This window comes from Lactuca virosa, chromosome 3, assembly GCF_052849685.1.
Source record: "Lactuca virosa cultivar CGN04683 chromosome 3, Lactuca_virosa_CGN04683_v6, whole genome shotgun sequence".
NCBI classification, from domain to species: Eukaryota; Viridiplantae; Streptophyta; class Magnoliopsida; order Asterales; family Asteraceae; genus Lactuca; species Lactuca virosa.
In genome coordinates, this window is record NC_136428.1 from 290,363,758 (window position 1) to 290,385,644 (window position 21,887).

The 21,887-nt window shown below is 43.3% G+C and overlaps 1 protein-coding gene across 1 annotated transcript; it reads right to left on the reverse strand.

Annotated features, from left to right (window-relative positions):
- Positions 1–18,321: 18,321 nt before the first annotated feature.
- On the reverse strand, positions 18,322–19,347 carry LOC145164662 (uncharacterized). Its single transcript, XM_079083375.1, has one exon. The coding sequence runs from the start codon at positions 19,345–19,347 to the stop codon at positions 18,322–18,324; it is 1,026 nt and encodes a 341-aa protein (XP_078939501.1).
- Positions 19,348–21,887: the final 2,540 nt, after the last annotated feature.

Below are 21,887 nucleotides of genomic sequence, written 5' to 3' on the forward strand. Positions count from 1 at the left end.
TAAGTTGAGTATGCAACTCGCCGAGTCCCTTCAGACCTTCATCCATACATACACTTTTTAAGCCATGCGAAGGTTCCAGATTACAGATCCAGCCTCCCAAGGCATGTTTATCACGTAAAGTTGCAAACTTTACGTGCATGCAAGGCTCTAAAGTCTTATAATGACAAAACCAAGCTTGCAATGGAGGTTTACACTTGAGGAGAGGTTCATACTTGCCAAAACTGAAAACTTTATGGACTTGGAGGCCAAGGAGAGTCCATATCTGAGGTTACAACTTCAGATCTTAGCTTATACCCATGAATGGCTTCTTATTATGCAAGAAAAGCCCTAATCTTTAACCAAATGAGATCTAGAATGAAATGAGATCAAGGTAACGACTTGATACCTTTCACTAGATGCCAACTGAGGTAGATATCGGATCCACATAAGTTCCTTGCTTCTAGCCACTTGATCTCCAAGCTCTTCTCACCAAGAATCCTCTTCCAAAGCATAAAACACACAAGGGAGCACACACACGCGTATTAGGGTTTTGCTGAGCTCTCAAGGGACTATAAAGAGGCTGAGGGAGGCTTATGATTCTTTAAATAGGGTGCAAAACCCCGAAAATTAGGGTTTCATCCCCCAGCTCCTACTCGTCGAGTCCTATCTTAGACTCGGCGAGTCGGTCACTTAAACACATGGCCAAAACCCGCTCCTACTCGTCGAGTCAGATCATCCAACTCGTCGAGTAGACCTTGAAATATGAAAATTAAAGCCATAAAATTAATACCTGAGAGTCGGGGCGTTACAGCATCTAGAAGGGATGAGCATTAAATTCGCTCCACTCCATCCCACTGATGATCCTCAAACAATAATCAGAACTGAGCGAGAGAGATTGAAGTCATTCTACTCCGTCAATGCACGACCTCAAAAGGACGTGTGGTCTCGGAAGAGAATCACAAAAATTGTTGGGTTCAGACAAAAGGTCGAGTGCAATTTTGACATGAACTTCAGGTTGTACAGATACTACATCAATCGGAATAAAAGAACCAACATCACTATCATGGATGCAGACTTCCCTTCCATTAATCTGAATGATGTTATCAAGATTGTCACTCACTTCTGAAGTCACCAGAATGATCAAATGAGCATTACTACTTACAGTGCCACAATGAACTTCCTCAAAGATTATGTTACTGAGTTCTGCCGATGTGATTTCGAATTTGCACATCTGTTCGGAACTGAAAAGCTTTTGGCCAAGATCAACTATGAACTTCCTGAAGCACAAATTTTAGCAGAAGGACCTATTGAGGAACCAGAGCTCGGATATGTCTACTTGCAAAAGAAGACCAACAAAAAGGATTTCTTTCGAGTTTTTGACAAACACCTTGTTCCCTCCAAGATCCTCCAAAAATTCTTTACCAATGCAGTAATGTCCGATGCTCCGGAGCATGTGAAGAATAAATTCATCAACCATCTCCAATGGTACCTGGAAGTCTGAAATTGACTCTATAGAGCCTACGTGTTCATTACCGAAGAAGTTAACTAAGCTGACATGATTGCTAAGTTCACTTAGGGGGGAGATTGTTTATTCTTGAAAAGTGAACCTCTAGCAATCCCAAGCAATCAAATTCTGATGTCAGCTGAGTCCGAGATATGGTGAAGTTCCGAGATTAAAGATCAAGTCCGAGATCAAAATGTTCCAAGATCTTAAGTCTGTTCACGCATTTAATGCATCTTGTCTTATCTTTGATGTAATAGTTCATAGGACTTATTTGTGTGTATCTTTTAGATATCAGTTTGTCAAACATTGATTATTGTCCAGTCCTAAGAATGTTTTTCGGTTTGTGAACAATTCAAATGTTAATCCAAGAATAGAAAATATTCTCTTCAAATCACTTTCACTTTACTTCAAGTAAAAGTTCTTTCATTACTTTCTTATTGTTCTTTAAATATCTTTACATTTATTATACTCAAGTTTACTTCATTTATTACTTGAATAATTTGTTGAGTATTTACCTTCAATTACTAACTGGTTTACCAGATTCAACTGGAACTTTATATTAAGAGCGTACGTTGATCTTAAAGATTGACTCAAGGTTTGAGTTTTCAAATCTTGTCCTTGCGCATTGATTCTCATACTCACACTCCTCATGTTGCTCTTTGGTCTTGGAATACACCAAGATATCATCGATAAACACAATAACGTAATGATCGAGCATCGACCTGTATACCCGATTCATCAAATCCATAAACACCGTAGGCGCATTGGTGAGCCCAAATGGCATCACTACGAACTCGTAATGCCCATAACGAGTCTGGAATGCGGTCTTCTCTACGTCCTCATCCCTCACTCTAACCTAATGATACAAATACCTCAAATCTATCTTGGAGAAGCAAGATGCACCTTGCATGTGACATCCCCAAATTCACGGCCAGAAAAGACCGGTTTACTTTATGCTTTTGAAATAATTTCAGAGTAATCATTTGATTAAAAGTGTTTGCGGAATTTGTTCCCAGAAAAAAAAACATAATAAATATGTTATCAAATCATTTCCGAAGAAATGTATTTTATTCACTTAAACCATTGGATGTCATTGTCAATACAAAAACATAAGCATAAACAAAACTTACATTCATTTGCACTAGTGATCTACTTCTCTTTTAATCTCTCAGTGTAAAGCAACTTCGTATCGATACCTGTGATACAAATAAACTGAGTGGGTCAGGCTTGGGTGCCTGGTGAGCATATAGGGTTTTCAACCCACAATAAATAATAAACTTATTAAGTTCTCAATCAATAAATTTATTAATTTCATCAACCAAAATAACCCTAATTACCCATTCCCATTATCCTCACTTTACGTCCCTAAAACAACTATCACAAGGGACCTAGCCTAAGGATTATCACTAAGGGTGACAACATTGCTTTGGGGGTTCCTCAGCAAGTTATGTCAAATAAAACAAACATCGGGGTGACAACATTGCTTTCCCTCAGCAAGTTATGTCAAACAAGACATCCTAACATAAAACAACCAACAAGGTGACAACATTGCTTTCCTTCAGCAATTTATGTCAAATAGGCACGAAGTCACATCGTCGCCATGTGCTAGTCCATAACTCTTATTCATCGACGGTATTTCCCACAAGAGTTCCCCTCGCAATACATGTCAATGGGTTTTCCATATGCTAAGTCCATAGCTCTTATTCATCGACGGTATTTCCCACGGGTTCCCCCCCTCCCCCCCCCCCCCCCCCCGCAATACATGTCAATGGGTTTTCCATACAGCTGATGAACATACTAAGGGGTTTTCCCCAGCCTTACTTGCCCTAAAGGCACTCATGAGGGGAATAGAGTACAGCGAATGAACACTTAAGTCCATTAACACCTACAGGTTACGAGCCTGCTAGTGTTCCACAGACCGTCAAAACAGTCCATGGTTGTCATCCATACTCTGCTGAATGACGGGGGTCTTAGAGTACAGCGAATGAACACTCAAGTCCATTAACACCTACAGGTTGCGAGCCTGCTAGTGTTCCGCAGACCGTCTAGAACAGTCCATGGTTGTCATCCCTACTCTGCTGAATGACGGGGGTCAACGTTGGGTAAGGGCTTTTCTCATATTGCACCACTCACGCCAACATCTGGGTAAAAGCTTTTCCCATATTTCACCACTCACTCTCAACTCATGATCTATATCACTGATCATCTCATCTATCTAACTCACCTTTCATCACACACCCACTATTTAACTCATGATCTATATCACTAACTCATGAAGCTTGTCCAATCACTTCATAAAAGAACAAAAACTCCAAAGTTCTTCCAAATAAAAGTATAGGGAAAATACTGATAAAGTACTCCCGTACGCTCCCGTACCCCGACACGTAATAGTGTCAAAAGGAAGAACTAATGGATGAACACATAGTTTAAAAATACCTAATGAACATATAGTTCAAACATACGTACCGATTACAAGTCTACTAACGTTCCACTGGGCTATCTAAAATAGTCTGTGACCGTTGTCTATACTCTGCTAGATGACTAGATCATCTTAAACATCGATACATCTCATCACTTTTATTTCATCACACATCATCTAATTCATCTACCCATGTTTTACCCAACATATTTGTAGATAAAATATATATATATATATATATATATATATATATATATATATATATATACACTTTAAAACTTGTATAAAACATCAATTCAACAGTCACCTCAAATAAACAATTAATATATTTACACATAGCACGTATTTTAAGGTAAATACTTCATATCTATGTGTAAGGTGAAAGTGACTATACACTCACATGATTTAACGATAACCGGGCAGCACTTCGTTGCCTAGAACGATCGTTTCTAATAAAACCGGGAGTTTTATTGAGAAACCGGGCTCAGCGAGGGTCGGGCTTCGAAACCGAAAAAATAAATTTTCCGGGCCTTCGGGCACTCTGGGACGTGTTCCAAAAGTAGCCAGAAGATCTCGCAAGCCCTCTATTTATAGGGTGAGATCCGAAGTCGGCCGAGAGAAAGGAGTCAGCACCGAGGACACGAGGCAACAGGAGGCTCGGACACGTGGTCGGATCTGGAGGCGGACACGTCTCGCATGCGAGGGCTCGCCACCGAGGCACACGCGTCAGATCCTTATTGAATCGCTTCGGTCTCGTCAGCAGATCGGAACAAGAGCGACACGCGGCTTGTTTCGGTTGGGCCTCCCTTCGGTCGAATTAGAATCCGACACGCAGCTACTGTTCATGCGAGGGAAGGCGACACGTGGCTTCGCATGACTCACCAATTTCGGTCACGTGGCACTCTTTCAGCGAAGGTGACGTGGCAAAAACGTGACTATGCGAATTTTCTCGGTTTTCGCGCCAAAACTTCTAAAATCCATAACTTTCGCATACGAGCTCCGTTTTTGACGTTCTTTATATGCACGCGTAGGTAAAATTACGCTCTACAACTTTTGTTTAGACTTCGTCGGCTAATTTTGACTTTAATTTTTATATTATTATTTTTAACAGACCGGGACAGGAAATCCGTTAAAAATTCATAACTTCTTCATCCGACGTCCGTTTTCGTCAGACTTTTTACCGTTGTGCTACTAATGACGAGACCTTCGATTCTCGTTTAGGTTGTGTCGGCTAAAAATCAATCGATCTAAAATTCGAGTTTTTAGCTGTCTACTGCTAAGCTGAAACTTCGAAAAATCATAACTTCCTCATACGAAGTCAGATTTGGGCGTTCTTTTTATACCTACTCTCGGTTTAACGAAAACTACAAGTTTCGTTTACATCACTAAGGCTAAAAAGTAGTTTATCAAAAACTCACTTTTTACGACATTCGGCCCCGTGCCGGTTTTGTCGCGAAACTTCGACAGGTCATAACTTCTTCGTTATAACTCGGATTTCGGCATTCTTTATATATCTGTAATCCTTGTCACGCCCACTACAAGTTTCTTAATAGATATCGGCTTTATCTAAAATTTAATTTTTGACGCTCATTTTTATTGTTAATTAATTAAACCCTAATAATTAAGCATAAAACACATAATTCACATAATATTCACATAATTACTTTTCATTTCTTCTAAATGAGTTACAAAGGTTAACCTAGACCATTATGTCAATATTAATGTCTAGCCTAGAAACACGGGCGTTACAACTCTCTCCCCCTTAGAATGATTCCGTCCCCGGAATCACACATCAACAAACAAATACGGGTAGCGACTCATCATGTCACTCTCCGTTTCCCAGGTGAGATTTGGCCCATTCGTATGTTTCCAATGCACAAGCAGTAAATCTACCACTTTGTGTCACAACTCCTTAGTCTTACGGTCAACGATTGCCTCAGGTTCTTCAATCAACCTCTTGTTTTCATCCAACCTTAAATCAGAAATGGGAATTATGTCGGGCACATGTCCCGTAAATTTTCTTAAATAACACACATAAAAGGTGTTATGAGTACCCTCCAGTTCTTCCGGTAATTCTAGCTTGTAAGCTTGATTCCCGATTCTCTGAAGAACTTTAAATGGTCCAATAAACCTTGGACTCAATTTTCCCTTCTTACCAAATCTTATAAGTCCCTTCCACGGCGAGACTTTAAGTAAAACCGAATTTCCAACTTCGAATGATATCGGTTGTCTTTTCTTGTCAGCATAGCTCTTTTGAGCAACTAACCTCCTTTCCCTAATCACTTTCAACTTTTCAGCAGTCTGATGGACTATTTCAAGTCTCATAAACTGCTTTTCCCCAGCTTCCAGTCAACATGACGGCGTTCGACACTTTTCTCCATACAAAGCGTGATAAGGTGCCATCTAGATGTTCGAGTGGAAACTATCATTATAGGAAAATTCTACTAGAGGTAAGTGTTTACCCTAGTTACCTTGGAATTCCAGGGTACATGCTCTCAGCATATCCTCCAATGTTTGAATTGTTCGTTCGCTCTTACCATCGGTTTGTGGATGGTAAGTTGTATTCAAACACACTTGGTACCCAATTCCTCTTATAGACTCCTCCAAAACCTTGAGGTAAAACGGCTGTCACGATCGGATACAATCGTTAACGAAACACCGTGAAGCCTCACACTTTCCTTCATATAAGAATTCGCAAGTTTATCCATAGACCATTTCTCGTTGGCTGCTATGAAATGCGCACTCTTAGTGAAGCGATCAACGACCACCCAAATCATGTCGTGACCGTTCCTTGTTCTGGGCAGTTTAGTCACAAAATCCATAGTGATACCTTCCCATTTACCCATCGGTACAGGTAAAGGATCTAAACTCCCATATGGTTTCTGATGTTTTGCCTTAACCCTAGCACAAGTTACACACTCAGCCACATACTTAGCAACATCGAGCTTCACCATCGGCCACCAGTAATAGGGTTTTAGATCCCTATACATTTTCGCACTGCCGGGATGAATCGAGTACATGGTTTTGTGAGCTTCTTCCATCAGAAGACCTCTTACTCCTCCCATCTTTATGGCGAATACTACCACTACCAACTCCAGATCACGAGTGGGTTAGTTCTTTTCATGCTCCTTCAATTGCCTCAATGCATACGCTATCACTTTATCCCTTTGGGTCAGAATACAACCTAACCCAACTTCTTTAACAACGAACGCGATACTTCTATTGATCGCTTTGATCATCCTTTACTTCGATTTAACTTAAGTCAAATACTACATCAAACTTGGTAGACCTGGCAATTTGATACACGACACAATTAACACGACACGAACACGATACGAGTTTTCCGTGTATGTGTTTTATAAATTCGTGTTTCGTGTTTATTCGTGTCTGACACGTATTTTAAATTCGTGTTTCGTGTCTTACACGTGTCAAACACAGATGTACCTGTTTAGACATGTATAAGACACGATACAAATTCGTGTTGACACGTGACACGTACAAACACGTATATACACATATATACTTTAGGGTTAAATTTTATATTTATAATATATTAGGGACCAATTTCGTAAAAGTCAATAATTAGTTTATAGTCCTAGCTTAAAAAAAGCCATTAAAAACGTGTCTATTCGTGTTTTCGTGTAACACGGCTAGAAAACGTGTCTATTCGTGTCGTGTCACGTGTCACACGATTTTTTTACGTGTCGTGTTCGTGTTTGATACCCCAAACATGTTTTTTAATTCGTGTCGTGTTCGTGTTTAACAAATTCGTGTCGTGTAAATTCGTGTCTGACACGAATACACGACACGCAGACACGGATTGCCAGGTCTAAAACTTGGTTCTCTAAACCACGTAACAAACTCATCGTAGTCGGACTCAATTCGATATGACCACTAGGGTCGGAATAACAATCATCTTCTTAGTCATTACCGAAACGATGGTAACGACAGACTAGAATAAGACAGAATCAATTACGAGTTCCTTGGTAACCTTGTGACTTTCCCTGATCCAAGTGTGAGTCATGTGCTTCTAGTAGTATAGATCTCTACTACTATTCACACCTACTCATACTCATCTCAAGTACTGTCTCGCAGTCCCCAAATCCTAAAATCACAAAACAATATAACACATACGAATGTGTCCAATTAATCATAAAATTTTCCTAGACTCTACTAGGACTTCTTCCATGCGTATCTTCAGTCATCAATTCTACTTCAACTTGGTTGGTGATGGAAATTCCAAATGATCGGACAATTTCAGGAATTACACCAATCGTTCCATCATCCTGCCAATCGAAGGTGTACTTCAGACGTACCATACTCCTCTAAACGTTTCATTATTTTATCAAACATATTCTAAGACAAGATACCACTCTTACGATATCTTCTGATAGGTATCATTCACTATCATAAGTTTTTTTTTTCATTTCCTCCATCTACTCAATTCTCTACGAGTCTTCACCATAACGTTTTGTACACCCATGCAGACGTTCGGTGTACCAGGCGAAAATTTAAGATAGGAAAGCTTTATTTACGATAAACGTATAAATCTCCTTATCACTTCGAAACATTTACATGTTAGTTCTAATCTCGTAATCATACGCTTAGAATCCTACACACATAAGGTTTCCAGATCCGGTCGGCAACAGACCATAGATCCGAACAAATAATAGCATATAAGGCATCCTTATAGCTATAACATAAAATATTTAACACATAAAACATTTTAGGCATCTTTCCTAAAATAAACTTATGCTCGTGCCTAAATTATGGTAGACACTCATCTCACAATCATCACTTAGCATTTTAAGTTTAAGTCTAGAAATCCTACAAATTCCTAGTTCGCTTAAACTAATGCTCTGATACCAACTGTGACATCCCCAAATTCACGGCCAGAAAAGACCGGTTTACTTTATGCTTTTGAAATAATTTCAGAGTAATCATTTGATTAAAAGTGTTTGCGGAATTTGTTCCCAGAAAAAAAACATAATAAATATGTTATCAAATCATTTCCGAAGAAATGTATTTTATTCACTTAAACCATTGGGATGTCATTATCAATACAAAAACATAAGCATAAACAAAACTTACATTCATTTACACTAGTGATCTACTTCTCTTTTAATCTCTCAGTGTAAAGCAACTTCGTATCGATACATGTGATACAAATAAACTGAGTGGGTCAGGCTTGGGAGCCTGGTGAGCATATAGGGTTTTCAACCCACAATAAATAATAAACTTATTAAGTTCTCAATCACTAAATTTATTAATTTCATCAACCAAAATAACCCTAATTACCCATTCCCATTATCCTCACTTTACGTCCCTAAAACAACTATCACAAGGGACCTAGCCTAAGGATTATCACTAAGGGTGACAACATTGCTTTGGGGGTTCCTCAGCAAGTTATGTCAAATAAAACAAACATCGAGGTGACAACATTGCTTTCCCTCAGCAAGTTATGTCAAACAAGACATCCTAACATAAAACAACCAACAAGGTGACAACATTGCTTTCCTTCAGCAATTTATGTCAAATATGCACGAAGTCACATCGTCGCCATGTGCTAGTCCATAGCTCTTATTCATCGACGGTATTTCCCAAGGGAGTTCCCCCCGCAATACATGTCAATGGGTTTTCCATACAGCTTTTCCCATATTTCACCACTCACTCTCAACACATGATCTATATCACTGATCATCTCATCTATCCAACTCACCTTTCATCATACACCCACTATTTAACTCATGATCTATATCACTAACTCATGAAGCTTGTCCAATCACTTCCTAAAAGAACAAAAACTCCAAAGTTCTTCCAAATAAAAGTATAGGGAAAATACTGATAAAGTACTCCCGTACGCTCCCATACCCCGACACGTAATAGTGTCAAAAGGAAGAACTAATGGATGAACACATAGTTCAAAAATACCTAATGAACATATAGTTCAAACATACGTACCGATTACAAGTCTACTAACGTTCCACTGGGCTATCTAAAATAGTATGTGGCCGTTGTCTATACTCTGCTAGATGACTAGATCATCTTAAACATCGATACCTCTCATCACTTTTATTTCATCACACATCATCTAATTCATCTACCCATGTTTTACCCAACATATTTGTAGATAAAATATATATATATATACAGTTTAAAACTTGTATAAAACATCAATTCAACAGTCACCTCAAATAAACAATTAATATATTTACACATAGCATGTATTTTAAGGTAAATACTTCATATCTATGTGTAAGGTGAAAGTGACTATACACTCACATGATTAAACGATAACCGGGCAGCACTTCGTTGCCAAGAACGATCGTTTCTAATAAAACCGGGAGTTTTATTGAGAAATCGGGATCTGCGAGGGTTGGGCTTCGAAACCGAAAAAATAAATTTTCCAGGCCTTCGGGCACTCTGGTACGTGTTCCAAAAGTAGCCGGAAGATCTCGCAAGCCCTCTATTTATAGGGTGAGATCCGAAGTCGGTCGAGAGAAAGGAGTCAGCACCGAGGACACGAGGCAGCAGGAGGCTCGGACACGTGGTCGGATCTGGAGGCGGACACGTCTCGCATGCGAGGGCTCGCCACCGAGGCACACGCGTCGGATCCTTATTGAATCGCTTCGGTCTCGTCAGCAGATCGGAACAAGAGCGACACGCGGCTTGCTTCGGTTGGGCCTCCCTTCGGTCGAATCAGAATCCGACACGCAGCTACTGTTCATGCGAGGGAAGGCGACACGTGGCTTCGCATGACTCACCAATTTCGGACACGTGGCACTCTTTCAGCGAAGGTGACGTGGCAAAAACGTGACTATGCGAATTTTCTCGGTTTTCGCGCCAAAACTTCTAAAATCCATAACTTTCGCATACGAGCTCCGTTTTTGACGTTCTTTATATGCACACGTAGGTAAAATTACGCTCTACAACTTTTGTTTAGACTTCGCCGGCTAACTTTGACTTTAATTTTTATATTATTATTTTTAACAGACCGGGACAGGAAATCCGTTAAAAATTCATAACTTCTTCATCCGACGTCCGTTTTCGTCAGACTTTTTACCATTGTGCTACTAATGACGAGACCTTCGATTCTCGTTTAGGTTGTGTCGGCTAAAAATCACTCGATCTAAAATTCGAGTTTTTAGCTGTCTACTGCTAAGCTGAAACTTCGAAAAATCATAACTTCCTCATACGAAGTCAGATTTGGGCGTTCTTTTTATACCTACTCTCGGTTTAACGAAAACTACAAGTTTCGTTTACATCACTAAGGCTAAAAAGTAGTTTATCAAAAACTCACTTTTTACGACATTCGGCCCCGTGCCGGTTTTGTCGCGAAACTTCGACAGGTCATAACTTCTTCGTTATAACTCGGATTTCGGCATTCTTTATATATCCGTAATCCTTGTCACGCCCACTACAAGTTTCTTAATAGATATCGGCTTTATCTAAAATTTAATTTTTGACGCTCATTTTTATTGTTAATTAATTAAACCCTAATAATTAAGCATAAAACACATAATTCACATAATATTCACATAATTCCTTTTCATTTCTTCTAAATTTTGGGTCTATCAAGACCACGCTGCTCGAGACATTTAACGAGCGGTATGCTGCTCTTACCGATGCTGCTGTTGTTGCGGCCACCGCAACCGTTGCTGCTGCTAGGCCACAGGGGGTGACTCGTTGTTGTACCGGGAGTTCAGCAACACGAAGCCACCAGAGTTTGATGGGACTCAGGATCCGATAGCCGCGAGGAGGTGGATCTCTAACATTGAGGGATGCTTCTACAGATGTTCTTGTCCGGAGCATATGAGGGTACGGTTCGTGCTGAACCAGCTTCGCTTGGGAGTGAAGGACTGGTAGAAGTTTGTGACAACTGACTTTTCTACTGCAGAGCTTACCGCGGTGACTTGGGAGAGGTTCACCGCTATGTTTCAGGATGAGTACGTTCCCCCGGTAGAGAGGGAACGGTTGGCCCAGGAGTTCTTGTCCCTCAAGCAGGGGACTGAGTCTGTGACTGTGATCACACGGATGTTTCATGAGGGGGCGTTGTTTTGCCCTGAGCACGTGTCTACTGAGCATGCATGTATGAGCCGATATCTGAGCATTCTGAGGAGAGACATTCGTGAGTTTGTGGCGAACTCGACATACCGAACATTTACCGAACTCCAGGAAAATGCTCGGAAGAGGGAGATTGAGTTAGAGACTCAGGCCAGGGAGGAGGCGGAGTCTCAGAGGAGGGATAGGCGGCCAACACAGTCTCAACCGGCGGCCAAGCGGGCTAAGCCCGCTGATTCGAGATCGGGAGGTCAGAAGGCCCGCACTTGTTGGAAGTGCGGCATGAGCCATGATGGGGTGTGCAGAGCAGGTGTGTGTTACAAGTGCGGGAAGGAGGGGCATATCGCGAGGGATTGCCCCAAGGGATTTTCGGTTTGCTTCCATTGCAACTAGACTGGCCATAGGAAGGCCGAGTGCCCGCAGTTTCTTCAGGGATCAGCGCCGGGAACTGCGCCTTCTACTACTCGAGCTACTGAGAGTCGGCCCGTGAAGGCCGAGGCACCGAAGGCTCGCAGTAGAGTCTTCCAGTTGACAATGGAGGAGGTCCGCGCAACACCCGATGTTGTGGCTGGTATGTGATCTTTTGCTTATTCTTTTGTTTATATATGGTGCTTATTTGTGATATGTTTAGGTACTTTTCTTGTGAGTTTTGTACCTGCTTTGGTGTTGTTTGACTCGGGTGCGAGTCTATCCTTCGTATCGCTAGCATTTAGTCGTCACATCAGTATCCGACGTGAGGCGTTGAGTCGACCTTTGAGGGAGCATGTTGTTTTTGCGACTGATGTGATCTGGGGATGTGTGCTTGAGATTTGTGGAGTCGAGTTTCCGATAGATTTGGTACCTATCACGATGGGGGATGTATGTGTCATCGTGGGCATGGACTGGTTGAGTCGATTCGGAGCTATGATCGACTGTGAGCGTCAATTGATGACCATCCGGAACCCTAGTAGGGGAGAACTTACAGTATTCGGCGAGGGTACCTGATTTGGGTCAGCATTTTGTTCGGCTGCTCGAGCGAGGCAGAGCTTCCAGCAGGGTTGCATGGGTTTTCTGGCGTATGTGACGGATACGCGGGATGTTACGGAGAGACAGAGTATTGTAGCTGAGGTTCCGGTGGTTAGCGAGTATCCGGACGTTTTCCCCGAGGAGTTACCGGGTGTGCCTCCCGAGAGGCAGGTGGAGTTTCGCATTGATTTGCTTCTAGGGGTGGCACCTATCGACAAGGAACCTTATCGCCTTGCGCCGCCAGAGATGCATGAGTTATTCTCGAAGCTTCAGGAGCTGTTAGGGAAGGGATTCATCCGACCGAGTAGCTCGCCGTGGGGTGCACCGATCCTTTTTGTCAAGAAAAAGGATGGTTCACACCGGATGTGCATTGATTACCGGGAGTTGAATAAGCTGACGGTCAAGAACCGTTATCCACTCCCGAGGATCGACGATCTGTTTGATCAGTTGCAGGGTGCATCTTGGTTTTCCAATATTGATTTGAGGTCTGGTTATCATCAGATGAGGGTTCGTGAGGAGGATATTTAGAAGACAACCTTTAGAACTTGTTACGGGCATTACGAGTTCGTGGTGACGCCTTTCGGGCTCACCAATGCACCAGCAGCGTTCATGGATCTCATGAACCGGGTATGCAGGCCTATGTTGGATCGTTCGGTGATCATGTTTATCGACGATATTCTGGTATATTCGAGATCTAGAGAACAGCATGTGGAGCATTTGAGAGAGGTCCTCGGAGTATTGAGATCGGAGAGGCTTTATGCCAAATTCTACAAGTGTGATTTCTGGTTACGAGAGGTCCAGTTCTTGGGACACCTCGTTAATCAGAATGGGATTTTGGTCGACTCGGCCAAGATTGAGGCGGTTATGAGTTGGGAGGTGCCGAGATCCCCCACCGAGATCAGGAGTTTTCTGGGGTTGGCCGGCTACTACCGGAGGTTTATTAGAGATTTCTCCAAGATTGTTGTTCCTCTCACCAAGTTAACCCGGAAGGGCGTTGTTTTTGTTTGGGGTCCCGAGCAGCAGACCTCGTTTGAGACTCTTCGCCAGAGATTGTGCGAAGCTCCAGTATTAGCTCTTCCTGAGGGTATGGAGGACTTCGTGGTTTACTGCGATGCATCTATATCGGGGTTAGGTGCAGTGCTTATGCAGACAGGGCACGTGATAGCATATGCATCGAGGCAGCTGAAGCCTCATGAGATGAGGTACCCCACCCATGATTTAGAGTTGGGGGCAGTGGTGTTCGCCCTCAATATCTGGCGCCATTACTTGTACGGGGTTCGGTGTACCATATACACGGATCACAAGAGCTTGAAGTATCTGATGGATCAGCCCAACCTGAATATGCGCCAGAGGAGGTGGTTGGACGTGGTAAAAGATTATGACTGTGAGATTCTGTATCACCCGGGCAAGGCTAACGTGGTAGCCGATGCCCTGAGTCGCAAGGCGGAAAGTGCCCTGATTCGGGATATATGCATGAGGATGACAGTGATGACTCCGGTATTGGATATCATTCGAGAGGCCCAGGCGGAGGCCGTGAGACCGGAGAACCGCAATAGGGAGCGGGTGATTGGGCAAGTATCTGAGTTTGTGACGGATAGTCGGGGACTTATGACCTTTCGAGGTCGGATTTGGGTACCTTATACGGGCGGAGCTCATAGCACTCTGATGGAGGAAGCGCATAGGTCGAGATTTTCGATCCATCCCGGGGACACTAAGATGTATTTGGATCTGAAGAGAGACTATTGGTGGCCCTGTATGAAGAGGGATGTTGCTTGGATGGTCGAGAGGTGCTTGACCTGCCTCCGGGTCAAGGCAGAGCACCAACGTCCACATGGTCCATTGCATCCTTTGGAGATTCCCCAGTGGAAGTGGGAGCAGATCTTGATGGACTTTATCACCAAATTACCGAGAACGGCGCGTGGAGTTGACGCGATCTGGGTGATTATAGATCGGTTGACGAAGAGTGCTCACTTCCTTGCTATTAGTGAGAGCTCTTCTGCCGAGAGGCTGGCAGAGATTTATGTGCGAGAGGTGGTAGCTCGGCATTGAGTGCCGACGTCCATAGTGTCGGATCGGGATGTGCGTTTTACTTCCATATTCGGGAAGAAGTTCCATGAGGAGTTGGGAACGCGATTGCATTTTAGTACCGCCTACCACCCACAGACAGACGGACAGAGCGAGCGAACGATTCAGACGCTCGAGGACATGCTTCGAGCATGTGTTATGGACTTCGGTGGGAGTTGGGACACATACCTACCCTTGGCTGAGTTTTCCTACAACAACAGCCATCACTCGAGCATTGGTATGCCTCCCTTTGAGCTCCTGTATGGGAGAAGGTGTCGCACTCCCATCTGTTGGGGAGAGGTGGGATAGAGAGTTATGGGCAGCACTGAGATAGTGCTGAAGACGACCGAGCAGATTCAGCAGGTCAGACAGAGGATACTGACAGCGCAGAGTCGTCAGAAGAGTTACGCGGATAGACAACGATCTGAGCTTGAGTTTCAGGTCGGGGATTTTGTGCTCCTGAAAGTTTCCCCATGGAAAGGGGTGATCCGGTTCAGGAAGCGGGGCAAGTTGGGGCCTCGATATATCAGTCCGTTCAGAGTGACCGCCAGAGTGGGTAAGGTAGCATACCAGTTGGAGCTACCTGCGGAGTTGAGTCAGATCCATAACACCTTCCACGTGTCCCAGTTGCGGAAGTGTGTGGCTGATGAGACAGCAGTGGTATCATTAGAGGACATTCAGGTGGATGCGAGCCTGAATTACATCGAGAGGCCGATCGCGATCTTGGATCAAAAGGTGAAAGTTCTGAGGAACAAGGAAGTGCCCCTGGTTCAGCTCCAGTGGCAGCATCGGAGAGGGTCCGATTTGACTTAGGAGCCGGAGTCAAAGATGCGGGAGCAGCATCCAGAGTTATTTGCGGAGCATGAATTCGAGGGCGAAGTCTGATTCTAGTGGGGGAGATTTGTAACATCCGGATTCCCAGGTATGTCTTTTTAAGTATTTATTTTTGAGGATCATTCACCTACTCGACAAGTTGGCGCTATAACTCGCCGAGTAGAGTCGGGCTGGCCACGTGGGTTTAATGATCTACTCGACGAGTCTGGGAGTAGACTCGCCGAGTAGGCGCTGTGAGTTGAAACCCTAAATCCCCGGGTTTGGGGCCTATATAAGGATAAGTATAGCCTCATTTGCGGCTCTCCATCTGTGTCCTTTCACTGAGAGAAACCCTAATCGCCCTCCTTGAGCTTTTGAGAGAGTTTTGAGCCATTGTTTGAGATCTTTGGTGCATTTTGGTAGAGGGAAAGAGGATTCCAAGCAAGGATTGTGAAGAAGTTGCTAGATCTGCTGCTTTGACGTCCAGGAGCTTCTGTTCAAGGTATAAAGCTTGTACCTTTCTCTCTTATATGGATAGATCTCATGGTTTTAGAGTTAGGGCTTCATTTACATCTTATTTTGGGGACCTTGAAGGTTTTGAGCACCTTCTTAGAAATAGACATCAGATATGGACCTTGTGAGGTCCCTAGAGTCGAAAGTCCCCTGCTTTATTCATCCATGATAGCCCCTTGAATGAGAGACTTCTTCTCAAGCTTGTTCTTTGCATTTTTAGCCCTTTAGTGTTATTCATGAACGTAAAGCTTGAGGCTTTACGTGATATTCAAGCCTTGAGAGCTTAGATCTAGAGTGTGAGAGAGTTTTCTGCCTTGAAATCACCTGAATACAAGTTGAGACCGAATGGACTCGCCGAGTTGATGAGCTGACTCGACGAACCGGTTAGGGTTTTGTCCCGGTGAACTGAGTCAGATGGTGACCCGTCGAGTTAGGGGTTAGCTCGTCGAGTTGGAGCTTGTCGGGGTTGCCATGAATCGACTGGACTCGACGAGTCTCCCGAGTACACTCGACGAGTCTGGTCAAAGTTGGACCGTTGACTGGAGTTGACTTCTGTTGACTTTAGGGTTTGCACAAAATGAGTGAAAGAGGTCAGGGAAGGGTAGAATGGTCTTCTACCCACTTTTTAGAAATAACAGTAGAATATTAATTAGAAGTATTAATTTGTGATAGGCGGAGGCTAGACCGAGGATTTCGGGCACGAGACTTTTACTAGCTACCTTATGAGGTGACTCTTCTCACTATACTTTACCTAGAGTGGTAATTATGTGTGACCAGAGGGTCTTATGTGCTTGTTTGAGTTATGCATGATTGTGTGATATGTATTGTATGCTATATTATTTGTTGCTTAGACCGGACCGGAGGGTCCAACGAACTATGAGGCCAGAGGGTTCTCAATCAGACCGGGTCGGAGGGTCCAACGAGCTAGACCGAGCCAGAGGGTCCAATGAGCTACGGGACTGGAGGGTCCCGCTGAGACATATAGACCGGAGGGTCTTCCAGAGTATAGCCTCGAGTGGCGGATTGTTGTATGTGGTATTTTGGGGAACTCACTAAGCATTCGTGCTTACCGTGTTATGTGTTATGTGTTTCAGGTACTTCCGAGGATCGCGGGAAGGCATCGGCGTGATTGTACACACACTCTTGATATGGAGCTATGATTGTGGATCCTGGATTTGAATAATTGTATTGAAAACTTGTTGGTTGTTTTTGAGAATCAATGATGAGACATATGTTTTATGAGTTTTAAAATTGAAAATTTTGTTTTGAAAAATCATGTCGTTACAGTTTGGGTCTATTAGGCTGGAGGGATTGGTGCCACCGAAACCGCACTCCCTTCACCGCCACATAAGCGCCACGTCACTTTTTACCACACAAGTGTGGTTTCTTGCCACACCAAGGGAGTGGTGCCACACTTCTATTTTCTTTATTTTTGTGTTTTTTTAACTATTTTAATTTAATAAAACTTCTTTTTTAATAAAAAAAAACATAATTTTTCATTACTTGAAAATTAAAAAAAACATTACATTGAAAATTCAAAAAACATTACATTGCATTACGAAAAAAAAACACACATGACATTAAAACAATCCTAGAATCTTAAAAAAAACACACATGACATTAAAATAATCCTAGAAACTTAAAAAAACACATATAAAATAACTAAAGCATACTACATAAAGTCGTTCTCCGAGAACTCGTCTTCCGAGTCATCCGGTGGATCCAAATTAAGGTTAATGTTTTGAATCCTGTAAATGTGTTCCACCAAGTTATTGCGAAGATTGTGAAATGTTTCAGTGCAACATATCTCTGCTCTCCTGTTCATATATTCTTCGCCGCCAATTTCTATAGGTTGTGTCTCTGGTATGGTTTCTTCCTCGTCAAACGCACATATCGCTCTTCCTTCGTCTTAAATAATCATGTTATGCAATATGAGACATGTATACATGATTTATTGAAGCCTTTACTCTCCTAAATTAATTGCTGCTTTTTTCAATATGAACCACCGTTTCTTCAGAGCTCCAAAAGCACGCTCAACATCCTTCCTAGCTCTTTCTTGAGCTCTCTTGAATTTTTTTCGTCTAGAATCATGTGGACACGTAAACGAATTAACAAACACAACATACTCAGGATAGATTCCATCGACCAGATAATAACCATACTTATATGGCGTTCCATGCACTTCAAAAGAAGAATCTGGTGCAAATCCATCATATATGTTGTTAAATATAGGTGAACGATTAAGAACGTTGATGTCGTTAATCGAACCAGGAGAACCAAAAAAAGCATGCCAAATCCACAAATCTTGTGATGCAACTGCTTCAAGTATGACCGTTGGGTAACCATGATCACCATGGGTAAATTGCCCACGATATGATGTAGGGAAATTTTCCCATGCCCAATGGAGACAATCTAAACTTCCTAGCATTCCAGGTAACCCATGCACACTAGCATGATGAGCTTGCAATTGTAAGATGTCATTACGTGTAGGTTTACGTAAATATTTTGGACCATAAAACTGAATCACAGTTTTGCAGAAATAGTGGAGACTGTCTCGTGCGGTCCTAGCGGACATCCTAAAACTCTCGTCTAACGCATTAGACAAAATGCCATATGCTAACTGACGAAGTGCGGCTGTGCATTTTTGTAAGGGAGTGAAACCGGGTGTACCTCTAGCATCGTAGCGTTGTTGAAAAAAACTGCACTCCCTCGTTACATCTTCAACTATACGTTCGTATAAACGTTTGAACATTCTGAAGCGCCTATGAAAATAGTACCCTTGATAAGTGGCATTCTTTTGAAAATAGTCTTGTACCAAACGTTGGTTGGCTTCTTCACGATTTGTGAAAATATATCTTCGTGTTCTCCGTTGAGAACTTTCAGCTGCGTTATTGCATAAAACATCATATGTTTGTTCGACCATTTGAGCACACGTAATAGCGGCATAAAAAATAACTTGAAATTCTTCATAAGATGAAGAAGATGACATTTTTGAGAGAGATTGGTGAATTTTTTTTAAATTAGAGAGAGATGGGTGTTTTTTGTTTGAAAAAAAATGAAGTATATGTAGTATTTTATAAGAAAGAAAGGAAAAAGGAAAGAAAAAAATATTAAACGGTCGAATATTTGACCGTTCAAAAGATTCCTCCCCAACCAATGAAATTGCACGACTATAAAGGACCGTACCACGGCCTAAACCGCAGGAGACCGCGGTCACGGGTTGGTGTGCGCGGCTGAGGTGGCAAAAACCGCGGCCCCAAATCTCGGCCACTCACTCAAGCTTTAAGACCACTCTGATTGAGACATTTGACGAGCGATACGCTGCTGTTACTGAGACTGCTGCTGCTGCAGCCACATCGGCTGTTGCTGCTGCTAGGCCACAGGGAGGTGACTCGTTGTTGTTTCGGGAGTTCAGCAACACGAACCCACCAGAGTTTGATGGGACGCAGGGTCCGATTGCTACCATGAGATTGATCGCTGACATTGAGGGATGCTTTTATACTTGTTCGTGCCCAAAGCATCTGAGAGTTCGGTTTGCCCTGAACCAGCTTCGCTTGGGAGCGAAGGACTGGTGGAAGTTTGTGACGACTGATTTTACCCCGGCAGATCATACTGCAGTGACTTGGGAGAGGTTCACCAAGTTGTTTCGAGATGAGTATGTTCCCCAGGTGGAGATGGAGCGTTTGGCACAGGAGTTTCTGTCTCTCAAGTAGAAGACAGAGTCAGTGATTGAGATTATGAGGATGTTCCATGAGAGGGCGTTGTTCTACCCTAAGCACGTGTCCACTAAGCAGACACGTGTGAGTCGGTATTTGAGCATCTTGAGGAGAGACATTCGGGAGTTCGTGGCGAACTCGTCTTATCGGACATTGGCTGAGTTGCAGACCAATGCCAGGAGGAGGGAGATTAAGTTGGAGATTAAGTCCAGAGAGGAGGCAGAGCAGCAAGGGAGAGATAGGAGACCAACACAGCCGCAGCCGGCAGCTAAGCGGGCTAAGCCCGCTCATTCGAGGACTGGAGGCTAGAAGGGCCACACTTGTAGCAAGTGCGGCAAGATCCACGAGGGATCTTGCCGGTCGGGGATTTGCTACAAATGCTGTAAGGAGGGACATATGGCGAGGGACTGCCCCAAGGGATTTTCTGTTTGCTTCCATTGTAACCAGACGGGCCATCGGAAGGCCGAGTGCCCTCAGCTCATTCAGAGATCAGCCCAGGGTTCTGCTCCTGCTGCTATTCGTGCTATAGACAGTCGGCCAGTGAAGGTCGAGACACCAAGGGCTCGCGGGAGAGCTTTTCAGCTGACAGCGGAGGAGGTCCGCGCATCACCTGATGTTGTAGCTGGTACGTACTTCCTTCTTTTCCTGTTATTTTGAGATTTGTGTATGATTATATTGAGTTTATATATATATATATATATATATATATATATATATATATATATATATATATATATAGGTACTTTTCTTGTAGCTTTTAGTCGTCACATTAGTGTCAAGTGAGAGGCGTTGAGTCGACCTCTAAGAGTTTCTATAGCCGACGAGCATGCGATTTATGCGACCGAGGTATTCCGGGGATGTGCTCTGGAGATTTTTGGTGTGGAGTTCCAGATAGATCTAGTGCCGATAGCGATGGGTGACGTCTGTGTCATTGTGGGCATGGACTGGTTGAGTCGATTTGGAGCTATGATCGACAGTGAGCGTCAGATGGTGACTATATGAGACCCTAGTAGGGGAGTGCTTACCGTGTACGGTGAGGGTACCAGGTCCGGATCAGCTTTTTGCTCTGTTGCCAGAGCGAGACAGAGTATACTACAGGGTTGTATGGGCTTTTTGGCGTATATAGTGTATACGCGGGTTGCTAAAGAGAGACCGAGTTCTATCTCCGAGGTCCCGATAGTGTGTGAGTTCCCAGACGTGTTTCCCGAGGAGTTGTCGGGAGTGCTTCCTGAGAGGCAGGTGGAGTTTCGGATTGATTTAGTTCCGGGAGCGGCTCTTATCGCCAAGGCACCTTATCGCCTTGCGCCGCCTGAGATGCAGGAATTATCCTCTCAGCTTCAGGAGCTGCTGGGGAAGGGTTTTATCAGACCGAGTACTCGCCGTTGGGAGCACCGATCCTTGTTGTTGAGAAGAAGGATGGTTCACACCGGATGTGTATAGATTATCGGGAGTTGAACAAGCTGACGGTCAAGAACCGTTATATATTTCTGAGGATCAACGATTTATTCGATCAGTTGCAGGGGGCACCTTGGTTTTCCAAGATTGATTTAAGATCTGGATATCACCATATGAGAGTGTGCGAGGAGGATATTTAGAAGACGGCCTTTAGAACTCGTTATGGGCATTATGAGTTTGTGGTGATGCCTTTCGGGCTACCCAACGCACCGGCAACGTTCATGGATCTCATGAACTGGGTTTGCAGGCCTATGTTGGACCGATCGGTGATCGTGTTCATCGATGACATCTTGGTGTATTCGAGGTCCAACGAGCAACATGAGGAGCATCTGCGAGAGGTTCGTGGGGTTTTGATGTC

Excerpts from the sequence above, each read along its gene's own strand:
- LOC145164662 (XM_079083375.1), bottom strand. The coding sequence starts at position 19,347 with ATGTCATCTTCTTCATCTTATGAAGAATTTCAAGTTATTTTTTATGCC.